This window comes from Theobroma cacao, chromosome 4, assembly GCF_000208745.1.
Source record: "Theobroma cacao cultivar B97-61/B2 chromosome 4, Criollo_cocoa_genome_V2, whole genome shotgun sequence".
Taxonomy (NCBI): domain Eukaryota; kingdom Viridiplantae; phylum Streptophyta; class Magnoliopsida; order Malvales; family Malvaceae; genus Theobroma; species Theobroma cacao.
The window spans coordinates 22,788,920-22,802,405 of NC_030853.1; the positions used below are offsets into that span (position 1 = coordinate 22,788,920).

Consider the following 13,486-nt stretch of genomic DNA (forward strand, 5'->3'; position numbering starts at 1 on the left):
CTCCTCTCTTTGTTTTCTTTTCTTTTCATTCTCTCTCTCTCTCCCTCTGTTTGCTTTGCATGCACATGAGTTGTTTGCTTCCACACCATCGCCGATTCAACTCTTTCCTCGTGGGAACTCCACGTTTCCTCCGTCTCTCTGTCTCGGTTCTCTCCGCAAATTTCTTTTCTAACCTCGTCAGCTCCGAGTCTTAGCCGCAAATAGAACAAAATAGTTTAAAAAGAAAAGGGAAAGAAATCAAAATCAACATGCTTTCTTTTTTCACCGATATTCAACGCCGGTGAAGTAGCAGCTCTCTTTCTTGCCTTCAAAAGGTTGTCTTCTTTGGTTTGGTTCTGTTTCCTTTTTAAAATTGACTCTCTTTGTTTGACTAATTTTGAATCGGTTCTGTTTTGCTTGTAGCGTGCTGGGCGATTTTCTTGAGAGAAATTTGCTTTTTTTGGGGATTTTAACTGTTTTCGATTTGTTTTTTTGTACTTACAAAAATTTGTAGGAATTAAGGTTGGAGAATGGCGTCAAAAAGTTGCATGAATGGACTATGCGGAGCGTCCACGTCGATTGAGTGGAGAAAAGGCTGGACTCTGCGATCTGGAGATTTTGCTAATCTTTGCGATAAGTGCGGGTAATTATAAAATTATAATCACTCAGTCCTTTTCTTTAAGCTTAGTAAATAAACTAAGGTCTTATATCGTATTCAATAACTGCTCAACCTTTAAGCTTAAGTTGATGAGTCTAAGACAGAACAATTGAATTTTTATTTTACTTACTTTTTGATTTTGTGAATGTTGAAAATGTTTTGTACTGATTGGTGAGTTATGTAATAAATTGTTGTATAGTGAAGTGGAATATAATTTCTTGAATTGATTCTTCTTTTATGGAAGATGAAGATTGATGGAACAGTTATTGAAACTATTGAATTTTTGCATAGCTAAAAGTTTGATTACGTTTTGACTCATAGAAAGTAGCTAAACACAGGGGAAGAATCCAATTTAGGCAGAGTTTTTGTCAAGCTAATCCCATTAAATGAGCTCCATTGTTAAAAACAATGCATTATGAATTTTTATTTGGTGCAGGTCTGCATATGAACAATTGATATTCTGTGACGTGTTCCACTCAAAGGATTCTGGTTGGAGAGAGTGCACTTCATGTGGCAAGGTGATGAGCCCAGGCATTTAGTTTCTTTCCTTCTTCTTGTCAATATTCTCATCAGTTCCCATCCTAATACTATGGTGCATAATTTCAATGCTTTTGGTGTTGGCAGCGTCTCCATTGTGGATGTATAGCTTCCAGGTGCTTGCTTGAGCTTCTTGATAGTGGAGGTGTCAACTGTATAAGCTGCACTAAAAAGTCAGGATTTAACCCTGTAAGATCAACTTATTCAGTCTTACTGATAAATTGTGATTTTTTGGCTATAGTTAAATTACACATAGGCACTGAATGATGCTGTAAGGTCCATGATAAATTTGTACACCCTAGGGTGGGGGTGTGATGATGCCTCTGAAATAATCTCATTTTTGCCCCATCTCAGTTTGATTTAGTTGTTGCCCCAACCCAGTAATGCAACCTTCTTAAATTTACAACATTTTAGAGGTTTTTTTTTTTTTTTAAATAAAGTGGCTCCGCATATTGCAAATTGCTATATTATTTTTCTTGTCAAACACCCAAAAAAAGGCTATGTATTCTTTTCGTAGCACATTAAACTAAAATAAAATTTAAATTTTACAAATACTTCTCATGTTAGAGGAAAAAGGTAAAGTGTTATATTTATGACTATGCAGTAATAACAGTGAATATAAACTTTAAATTTTAAATTTTTGTCAAGTATTTCCAAATTCAGTTCTCTTTTATATATTGCTGTTTGTGTATATAACTTGTTGATCTATTTTGAATTCAGTTTTTTTATATGGATATTGAATTAAGCTAAGCTACAACCCTTGATCCAAATTGCCACCGAATATGGACATAAGTGTAACTTTTCCACACTGATACAGGTTATTTTTGTACACACTTTTTCTATAATATGATATGCAACAGTTTCCATGCTTAATTGTTCTTAACTTTTAGAAAGGAGAGATGGTGGTAAAATTATATGACCATTACTTTTCATAAAAAAAAAAAAAAATATATGACCATCAAGTATCAGAGTTTTCTTGACAAACAAATGCAGCACTCTCATAGTTACATAAGTTCATTGTCTAGGTAAAGACAAATCAGTAGAAAAATCTAGGCAAGTATCAGGCATTGAAGGATGTATGCATTATGTCTTCAAGTGTCCAACATGCAACTTTTTATTTTTAAATAAAAGAAGTGCTCTACCATTCATAATTGGGTTTCATTCACATATGCCCTCCACCAACTTCTCTATAAATAATTGTGTGACCTGGTTGAAGTTTTTTATGCAAATTCTGCGAAGCTGCAATTATAAACAATTAATAATACCAAATTGAAATTGAGATTAATAGAACTTGTTAAATAGATCATGCATATAGAAAATTCAAAAAATTTTAACAAGTTATAATATTTTAAAAAAATGGGTGATAAAATTATGGCAAACATTGAACAACACTATTTACACTAAAAATTATGACAAACATTGCACTATTCAACAGCCATTGATTAAATTTTTTTGCAAGATATTATTTTCAACTTGCTTTTCACATAATGAGTTACTTATTTAGTTATCAGTCTGTAGGTTTTGATTTTCAATTTAGTTTTTATTTAAGAGTTCCTTTGATGAGAAACTTCATGGATATCACCTTAGAGATTTCACTAGGTCTTGCTCGTTACATTAGAGGCTATAATTGACATTCTCATTGAGAAACCTTGACATTTAATGATTCCATATCTAACTAGCCTTTGTGCAGTTTGTACCATGGCCTGTGATCTGTTTACTTCTGTTGTGAGGGTAACTGAGGGATCATTGTTTTTAGAATGACTGATATAAAAATGAAGATGAATGGTATTGGCTGAGATATTGGCTATTTCAGGTTAATCGTTGTTATGTTAGTTTCCTGATTCGGTCTATTCCTGTTTGTCATACCATTGGTACTTTCTTGCACATATTAGATTACTACTAGCTGATGCTTGAACTTTTAGGCCTTTACATGTACAAGCTCAGATATTTATGACGCTTTTTTAAAACATATTCATACAGATGATTGAAGATGTAAAACCTAATGGTTTTAGTATAGTGAAGGGTGATGCTGGTCAATTGCACTCAACCTCTGCGGACAACCAATTGAGTGGTGTGAGCATTGAAAACCTAAAGCTTATGCAGTTGACCAGCAATGCAGAAAGTATTGGGCTGAGACAAATGCTTCAGCTTCACAATGATGACGCAAGTGGGTCTTTGGGGCAAATGAAACAGGAGGAAGTTTTGCCTCCTGCAAGAGAAATTGGGAGCACATGCATGTCAAATATTAATCAAGTGTCTAATGGATCAGTTCAATCTGTGAAACCGAACATTTGTAAAGCAAATATCTATGACTCACTGCCACAAACAAACTTGAGTATTTCTTTGGGTGGTCCATTAGGGAACCAAAATGTCTTTCCTGGTTCAGTTGTAGATGAAAAGGGTAAGATGTCTTCAGTCTTGCAACAGGCATCCAAATCTCGCCATCTTCTGCCCAAGCCTCCAAAGTCGGTCCTTGCAACAGGTTTGGAGGTGAATGCAGGCATGGTACCTCCGATACGTGTTGCTAGGCCCCCTGCAGAGGGACGCGGACGGAATCAGTTGCTTCCTCGTTATTGGCCCAGGATTACAGACCAAGAATTACAGCAAATTTCTGGAGAGTATCCACCATTTTGTCATTATTGGTTTAATTTATTGTTCTGTTCAGAGCCATGCATTAACTGCTAGACTATAAAAATTTTCATGTCTATCTATTGACTTAGGCCGTAAAATCCTTAACCATGTAATTTTCAAGTTCGAATTCCACCATTGTTCCACTTTTTGAGAAGGTTTTGAGTGCAAGTGACGCTGGACGAATTGGTCGTTTGGTTCTGCCAAAAGCATGTGCCGAAGTTAGTTCCTCTTCTATACATCATACCCATGCAACTGATATTTGTTTATTCTATCTGTTGAGAAGCCTTGTTGCGTATCAGTTAAAAAAGAATGAATTCGCAGGCTTATTTTCCCCCCATATCTCAACCGGAGGGCCTTCCTCTAAAAATTCAAGATGTAAAGGGAAAAGAATGGATGTTTCAGTTCAGATTCTGGCCTAATAACAACAGCAGAATGTATGTTTTGGAGGGTGTCACTCCTTGCATACAGTCTATGCAGTTGCAAGCTGGAGATACTGGTACCGTCCCGAACCTGGTTATGGAACCATGCAATTTTTTGTTGTTTGTAAACAGCTAAAAAACTATAACTCTCATTGAGCAAAACCATTTAGTGAGCAATAGTAGTTTTTTTCAGTTACATTTAGCCGCATGGATCCAGAAGGGAAGCTTGTTATGGGGTTTCGTAAAGCAACAAACACTGCTGCAGCGCAGGTAAAGTAACAGTTGCTTTTCTTGTTAGCAAACTTGATCGTATAATATTGATATATAAATTATCAAATAAACAGGAAACTCTACCATCTGCCATTCCTAATGGCAGTCTTTCAAGTGAAAGTTTCTTTTCGGGTGTTTTTGAGAACCTGCCCATAATTAGTGGTTACTCTGGCCTTCTTCAGTCACTGAAGGGAAGCACTGATCCCCACCTAAATGCATTGTCCAAACATTTGAGTTCAGCTAGTGGTGATATTAGCTGGCATAAATCTGATAAGCATGAGGACAGGACAAGGGAGGGCTTATTACTACCATCTATGCTGGCTCCAGAGAGAAAAAGAACTCGGAATATTGGGTCCAAAAGTAAGAGGTTGCTGATTGACAGCCAGGATGCTTTGGAGCTGAAACTTACTTGGGAAGAGGCACAAGATTTGCTCCGCCCACCCCCGAGTATCAAGCCAAGTGTTGTCACGATTGAGAATCATGATTTTGAAGAATATGATGTGAGTGTATTGCTGGAATATTTGGGTATAGCAATGCTCATATGCTTTGGTTGTTTAGTGCGCTTTACCTCTTCTTATCTATTTAAATTTGGACCTCTGATGATTGTTAAAATACCAGTTTTCTTTTGTGATTCCTATCTATCTGATGCATAGAAAATTTTTTGTGTTGATAAATCAGAAGAAAAATTGGGATCCATTATGCTCTAGGAATGACATAGTTGCCAATTATTTGGTAAATTTAGTTAATATTTAAAGAAATAAGGATTTTATTGGTTCTTTTTTTTTTTTTTGGGGGGGGGGGTTAGGGGGGGAGGGCGTGGGTGGTGTTTGAAGGGGAGGGAGAGAGGCACTTATTTATGTGCCATTTTCTGATCTTTTTTATATCACTGTGTGATAGAAATAGGAAAAAAGCATGTATTTATGTGGGCACATATTTATGGACACAATGTTTCTCCTCAAAGAGTTATACTTAACATCTAAATAGTAAATTGCACACCAATTTTCAGTAAAGCACTGTGATTTACAGTGTGATTTTTTATGCATGTCTGTTGTACAGGAACCTCCAGTTTTTGGGAAGAGGAGCATCTTTGCCGTCCGTTCAAATGGGTGAGCATATGTACTTAACTTTACATTTTAGACTGGAGGCTATTGGTCTAAGAATTTGATAATATAACCCTTTTGCAAGAGGAAGAATCAGGGATAATTGGTTGTGAAATTACTTTTACCATGAGGAATTCTGAACCTAAAAGTGGTGCTTTCCTCTGTATTTTCATTTTTCTGTTCAGTTTGTTTGGAAAATCTACTAATATTGATAAACAACCATAGTTTTAATATTGAGAAGAGAACATAAAATTAAAGTTAAAACTGGGGGACCACTGATGTAATAACAACTGATTGTTGATAGCTTGAGTTTTCTTATTCTTTTCTTCTTTTTGGAAGGGGGTGGGGAGTTGGTAGTGGTAAACGTTGTCCTCTGTTAAATAAAATTTATACTTGTGGGGTTCACATGGTTTATGCCAATAAAGAATCTGAAAATGACTCATTCAAATTTTAAAAATCTCAGATTGACATGCTAAATGGTCTGGCACAAGTTATGCCGAAGGCTTATCATGCCAGTTCTGCTGGAAATCTAGGAAAGACTCGCTATTTCATACAATAAAGCAACTTGTTTTGTCCCCATAAAATTTTGTATCTGTTACCGTGCTTGAAAGGTTCTATGTCTTCGTCAAGGTTATGGTTGGGTAAATTTATCTAGTCTTGAATTACTAAGCTTGATCTTCAGGGGACAAGAGCAATGGGCTCAGTGTGATAGTTGTTCTAAATGGAGAAGGTTGCCTGTTGATGCTCTTCTTCCACCTAAGTGGACATGTGCAGACAACAATTGGGATCAAAGCAGGTCAGCTTTTGGGAAATTTTATTTCCTGTGCATTCTTACCCTTAGTGAGTTCCAAAGGAAATCTTTTCATTTCCTTTGCAATGTTGTTGTCAGGTCTTCCTGTTCTGCACCAGATGAACTTACCCCAAGGGAGGTTGAAAATCTCCTTAGATTAAATAAAGGTACATTCTCAGTATATGTTCCCTTCTAGGATTGGATATAACTATGCCAGATTTCTTCACTTTGCTTTATTCTAGTAGGGTAGGGATTGCCCACAAACAAATATTTTATTATAATTAAGGGTATATATGGTAAAGCTGGATCCCACTATAGCTCTGGAAACTAGATATTCTAACTTGAAGATTGCGTAACACAGTGCTTGTGCATATTCATTAGTATATACATATATATATGAATTCATATCTTGATACTGCATGTGTTGGTGCAGATGTTCCCACCATGTCTGAAGGTTCATGCTAGCACTGCATGTGAATCATTCTTGCTTCAGTTTGGAATTTTTTTTTAAAAAAGGATCTTATGGACTTTTCTTACATATGCTTAAATTCATGAAACCTTTCAAGGATCTTGCTTGCTAATTTGGGATAAGTTCATACATGTGCTGAACTTTTTCTCTCTAGCTGCTTCAGCCTTTCCTAGTTGTTAGCAAGCTAAGATGCTGTGTGTTTGTGGTGAGGGCATACATGAGAAGTTCCTCTGATAACAAGGGAGGAAAAAAGATAGAAAATGGATTAGACAAAAATGTAGGTGTGAAAGGGAAAGATCAGAGGAATTAGAGTGGAAAATAGAAGAATTAAGAGATGAAAACCAGAGAGAACAAGGGGAAAGAATAAGAAAGGAGAAATTCTGTTCTTATCACTTGTATATCAATAATCCACAATAACTTTTGTCAAAAGAATAAAATAAAATGAAATAATTCATAATATCCAAAATTGAATGAAAAATAGCCAGCGAAATTATTATAGGTACAAGCCATAAAACCCTAATATGAATCAAAGTTCCCGTATATGCTAAATGGAAGAAAAAAAAAAAACCCTAAGCTGGTTCTCCATCATCATCACTTGAAATTAGTTTCACTGTAAATACTTTAACTTCAAGAGCCAAATACCATGCGTAAATGGTCATGGTAAGGTGTGGAAATTTGAAAGAATGGAGTTGTTGCATACATATGTGTCCATATGCAGGTATGTGGCCATGTGTTGGTGTTGTCATCTAATGAGTTTTTGTAAGTATTGTTGCATATTCCGTTATCAAACTGTTCCAGCCCAAACTATTCATACATGCTTTATTCCACAATCAAACTGTTTCAGGCTAAATATTGTCAGTGAATTTATTCTGACGATACAATGCCTTTCAAAAAAAAAAAAGTTAGTGAATTTTTTCTTTGATTTACTTGATTGCATTTTTTATGCAGCTTCACTGTTTTTCAAGGACAATTTGATAAATGATAACTATTAAGCCATATTTTGTTTATAGATTTCAAAAAAAGGAGAATAGTAGCATACCATAGACCAACCCAGGAGCATGAATCATCTGGTTTGGATGCTTTGGCTAATGCTGCAATCCTTGGAGACAATGTAGATAATTTAGGCACTACATCAGTGGCAACGACAACTAAACACCCAAGGCATCGTCCTGGTTGCTCTTGCATCGTGTGCATCCAGCCTCCAAGTGGGAAGGGAAAACACAAGCCTACATGCACATGTAACGTGTGCATGACAGTTAAACGTCGTTTTAAAACCCTCATGATGCGCAAGAAGAAGCGTCAGTCAGAGCGTGAAGCAGAGATTGCTCAGAGGAATCAGCAAGCATGGGGCTCTAGAGAAGAAGCAGAAGTAGACAGCACCTCTAAGCATGTATCATCGCACCACGATCCTTCTGAGAATGAAGCAAGGTCAGTTAATGAATTAGAATCCAAGAGCCAGGGCCATAACCTACCCCCCAAGGTGGTTGAATCTAACAAGGGACAGATAGACTTGAACTGCGATCCTGATCGTGAGGATGATTCACAATTAGGTTCAACCCATGTGAGCATGATGAATCTTCTTCAAGTAGCAAGCCTTCCTTTGGAGGCTTACCTGAAGGAGAATGGTCTTACAAGCTTGATATCTGAGCAGCCAGCAAACTCTGCGTCACATGCTCCACCACAGATCATTGCTGAGGGTGACGCGCAAGATAATAGCTGTTTCCCTTCGGCCACGGAAGAGCGTGAGAGTAAGGATGAAGAAAATGGTGAAACTGGATCAGATAGAGTTGAGAACGATCCTTAATAAACTTCATCGTCCTGTTGTTTTATTTATTCTTTTTAATCCTGATGGTGTATAAATTATAAGGTTTATAGGGAGTTTGGCAATATGTTCTCTAGAGGGTGCTTATTGCCTTTTTAATCACCAAATATGTAGGTATACACAAAGCATTATTTGTTGTTTCTTACTTTAGAAGGGGGTGTATATTGAAGAATTCGAAACCAAAAGTCGCCAGAAACAGAGATAGCATACAAATATATCTACACTTTTTGAGATGCCAGTGATTGATATTGTTGGCATTCGTTTCTCTGTTTTTTTATAAATCCAGCAAACTGATATGCTTCTGTTATTACAAAAATATAGTTCATATTGAAAACAAATGCCAACTGATTGGCTGTTAGTATTAGGAAAATATTGTAACTTGTGGAAGACTGAAAGGCACTTGGGTCTCCTTTGCTTTTGGAAGCAAGCTCTATGGCTTCGCTTCCATAGGCATCCCCTCCTCCAACCAATTACCTAGACTCTTTTTATGACCTTGTTAAGTCTGGATAGAATCCCGGGCTTCCCTCGGAGCTTCACCTGAAGAGGCCTAAACTTCTTGTCGGCATCTGGTGGTGGCTTTGCACTCCCATCATCAAACAATGACAGACCCTTCAAGTTCTGATTTTTTATTTTTTGGTTTTTGCTGGTCGCTTTGTTGATCTCATTGCAACTTGAGGTTGGCTCTTGAGTTTGTGTATTTTCGTTCTCTCTCTTAAGCTTAAGCAGATTTCCTGCCTAATTCTGCAGCTTTTGTAAAGCCTCTTTTTAATCAAGTATTATCTTCGTTTTCAATAAAAAAAAAAAAAAGAGGAACTTTTGCTTCTTTAAATTTTGATCATAATTCAGTTGTACTTGATGATATGAGATACTCTTGATAGCCAAACATCTTTTCCAGAATCCAACGTGTAGCTGCCATCATCGTCGATCGTTGAACAGTTGCCGACCATCGTTCATTGGTGTCCAAAAAATTTCCCAAAAATCAAATGTTTAAAAACAACTAACAAAATTTTTTTCTAAAACACAAAAAAGTACACTAACTGCGAAAATTCACATCAAAAACAAACATCCTTTTTATTTGTCACACCCAAAGATCTCATCATTTCAACAAAAGCAAGCGACACGAGCACTATAAAAAATATCAGCAACAAAAACAAAATACTGTGACAGGAAAGGTAATAATTTGATGTTTTACATGAGTAGAAGTAGGGAAGGTGGTAAAGATAGTAAAAGTAGAAACAAAATATTGTAGAACTTGGAAACCATTCACAACAACATAACTCCTTCTCATAATAAATATCTTATTTTTTACACGGACACCCTGCAGTAAACACCAACTATCCATCATTCTGCGTCTCCCCTAAACTTTACAAAAATATCAGCAATACACACAAACCAAACACGACCACAAAAATTTGGATAGAACGCCTTGCATGACATAGAAAGATAAACCAATGTTCAACATTCGGCCTGAAGTCACATCACTGAAGCATCTCAATCATGTAGGTGTGGTTGAGCTTGAAAAAAATTTGGGCTCGATTTACGGCTATGAACAAAATTGATGAAAGAACTTTCCCAACAACCCAATCTGGTTGAGGTCAATAAAAATCAAACTTAGAAAAGCTGAATCTTGAAACCCAATGGCCAATGAATAGAGAGTAGAGACCCAAGTTTAAGGACTAAGTAGGCTTAATGGGTTGAAAGCTTGAAACGGATGAGACTCATTATTTCCTTTTGAGTTTGGTGGATGAGCAAGATGTGTTTTTCTGCAGACTATTTATTTGATGGGCATTTTAATCATTTGATAAAATTTGTTAATGCATCTGAGGTTTTGGAGTGGACGGTCAATATTCAATATTAATGGATTCAGATTAAATTATGGTTAAAACTTAGAGAGGTAGGGCTAATTCATCTAAAAAAAATTATTAAAGTTTGTTTTAAATAAAAATATAGACATAATAATTTATTTTCTTTTCACAGAATTTTGTGAATTAGAAAATTATGAGATCTAGTTACTTGTTAGATTAAATTAGTTTGAAATTCATCTTTAATTATCATCAAATTAAAAACTTTGAGTAAATATTAGTTTAACGTCGGTTGCTTTTTGAAGATAGATAATAAAGAGTGTTTTTCAAATAATGGGAAGAAAGTGAGTTTAAAACTAATTACCTCTTTTAATCACTATTTAAAACTAATTTAATCTCATAATTTTGTAACTTAAAATAAAAAATTTGGACAAAAGAAAAAAAGAAAGGGAAGAAAAGAAAAGAAATTAAACGGAGAAATAAATTAATCAATATTTAAAACTAATTAAAGCTAATCAGCCCAAAGAAAAAGAGTTTCCTAGTCGAAAACATAGAAATATTTAAATGGGGTCACCATTTGCATTTATCTTTTTCCATTCCAAATGTAGGAGACAACTTGAAAAAGAAAAGAAAAGAAAAAGTTTAAAACCACCAGAAGAGTATCCTCACTCCTCCGACCCTAAATCAAACATTTCAAACAAATTCAATTTTACATTTCTCAGAACTTCTGGAAAACTTTTTAATCATATTCTCATCCAGCCATACCTTCACTATTTCTTGGCGTGGACCATACTTAATACACATTTTCTCCAAGACCTTGCTATTTTCTAATAAATACTTAACCACGTCCATTTCATCTTCCGATCCCCAAAGATTTTTCATCTTAATTTCGTTTCAATGTTGTGATAAACATTAAGGTACAGACCCGAGTGGAATCCACCCAAAATTAACTTCTTGCATCATCTCATCCTTTTCGTCCATGGGATATTCCTGATGAATAGCAAAACCATATTATATTAATTCCAGAGATACACCATGTTAACCACTTAGCTAATATATGACAACTTACCTTCTCCAACACAAGGGACTTGAGAATAGGTGAGTTTTTTAGGAAATGCGGCAATAATTTCCATCCAAAGCAATAATCAATCCCCAATTGTAGATGCAGCAAATGTAGAAATGCGGGGAAATAGTCATCAGCATCATTAAAAACAGAGCTGAGAGTCTTCATGTGAACAACAAACAGCAAGACAACACCATCGAATGGAATGCATAAGAAATGTATAAGATTGTTACATAGGGCAAAGCACTTACAGCAATGGTATTTTCCCAAAGAGTTGGAGACTTGGCATTTCTAACTCCATTGAGAACTTCCATCACTCGTAGAGCTCGGTACTCGGATACTAAGTTGTCTCTGATGTAATTAGTACCGCCAATATTTCACATTGGCTTCAATTAAGGAGGGTATTTCATCTATCACAAAAAAAGCTATGGAGGGATCGTGAATGTTGAGATATTCGAGCTTTGGGGTCTCAATAATGAAATCATAATCCAATTCATCTTTAAAATCATCATAAATCAATTCAATTTTCAACTTTTTCAGTGTTGGTATAGAAATTCAGAAAATATAATCGTAGTCATCATCATATTGAAAATTCCGGCATATACAGAAATATTCAAGCACCGGACAGCTACATAATAACTTGTTCAAAAACTTGCTATCTGGACGTATTGCATCAACATGAAGGACTTTCAAACTGGGGAAACATTTGTTTGTTGGGGGAATATCGAAAACAAAGTCGTTTCCCAGATATAGTGCCACTAGTGAATCGCAACTTGAAAAGTTATCCGGCAACTTAATAGGAATTCTCTCCTTATTTGGCAATAGGAGGATGAGCTCAAGCTCCTTAACGTTGCAACTCATGGCATAACGAATCCATGCATTAACACGAGGTAAATCGCTTTTCAAGAGATCATAAAATCGGAGACCGAATTTCTCAATATCTTTGGTAGGGCGAAGGAGACGAATTCGGTCCACAAAAAGTTACGATCAAGGAAATCATCAGCATCCAAGTCAAGATTGTCTATATGAGTCCAAAGGTACCTCCATTTACTTGACAATACGCTTGTTTGAAGGGTTTCTATTGTTGGAAGATAAGAGAGGATATGACCCAGAACCTTTTCTGTTGGATAACATCTTCTTCTCCTCTCCTCATCACTTTAACTGTACCCGTATCTGTTGGTCAAGTTAGGGCACCGGCAACTTACCCTGTAACTGCAACTACAACTACAACACCCAATAATATAGGATTTAGGATATGGCAAAGGCCAAATACGCAATATTTCTTCAACTAATTAATGGACAAAAAAAAAATCAAAGAGAGACACTCAAACAAGTTGTTTGGCAATCAAGAAAATCAAGGGTAACGAACAAAATCACTTCTCCCGTTCAAAACATTGCCATCATGCAGTGGAAAGCGAAGACCGAAGAAAGTGAAGACTTAAAACATAGAGAAAACCTTAGGAAATGATTTTGCTGATGCTGATCCCTCTGCTTCACTTAAAAGTTCCCTAACATACAAGATAAAAAAATTTGGAACTCGTGACAGAAGAAAGCATTAAAGATTTTGGAAGAATATGAATAAAAGAAAAGAAGTTCTCTTCAGTTTTAAAGCCATGACTAATGAGGGGAAAACAAATCGACAACAAATTGGCACACAATGATCTTTGAGTCAAGATTACTTACAAGTAGATGAAAACTCTGGAAACTTTGTTATTACAATCAGAATCAATGAAGATGCTCATCTGTTAATAGAAATTAAAATTCTTTGTGTACATAGTTGTTGGGACTTTACTGTTTCTTCATAAAATAATATATAAGTAAATAAATGTAATTTTTTATCAATAAACAAACATATCTTTTAAATTTTCAATGAAACTAACAAACATGATTTTTCATTATTATTTGTAATTGAAAAGTTAAAAGTATTTGTCACCAATGATGAAGAT

At 35.7% G+C, this 13,486-nt stretch overlaps 2 protein-coding genes across 3 annotated transcripts; one reads left to right on the forward strand and one right to left on the reverse strand.

The window, feature by feature from the left end:
- LOC18602218 (B3 domain-containing transcription repressor VAL2) lies at window positions 1-8,913 on the forward strand. Of its 2 annotated transcripts, none has more exons than XM_007033469.2 (13): window positions 1-314; window positions 494-622; window positions 1,074-1,155; window positions 1,262-1,363; window positions 3,155-3,792; window positions 3,927-4,023; window positions 4,127-4,301; window positions 4,418-4,494; window positions 4,569-4,994; window positions 5,551-5,600; window positions 6,277-6,390; window positions 6,484-6,551; window positions 7,864-8,913. In XM_007033469.2, the coding sequence occupies exons 2-13, from the start codon at window positions 510-512 to the stop codon at window positions 8,655-8,657; spliced, it is 2,736 nt and encodes a 911-aa protein (XP_007033531.2). In that variant the 5' UTR covers window positions 1-314; window positions 494-509; the 3' UTR covers window positions 8,658-8,913. The 2 variants fall into 2 exon arrangements, with proteins under 2 accessions (XP_007033531.2, XP_007033532.2); XM_007033470.2 differs by having other exon boundaries at window positions 4,677-4,994.
- LOC108661609 (putative FBD-associated F-box protein At5g56440) lies at window positions 11,390-12,601 on the reverse strand (the record flags this gene model as incomplete). Its single annotated transcript, XM_018119068.1, has 5 exons — window positions 11,390-11,467; window positions 11,547-11,702; window positions 11,792-11,891; window positions 12,193-12,481; window positions 12,526-12,601. Coding segments are annotated over 5 exons (699 nt in total), but the record flags the coding sequence as incomplete, so codon positions are not given.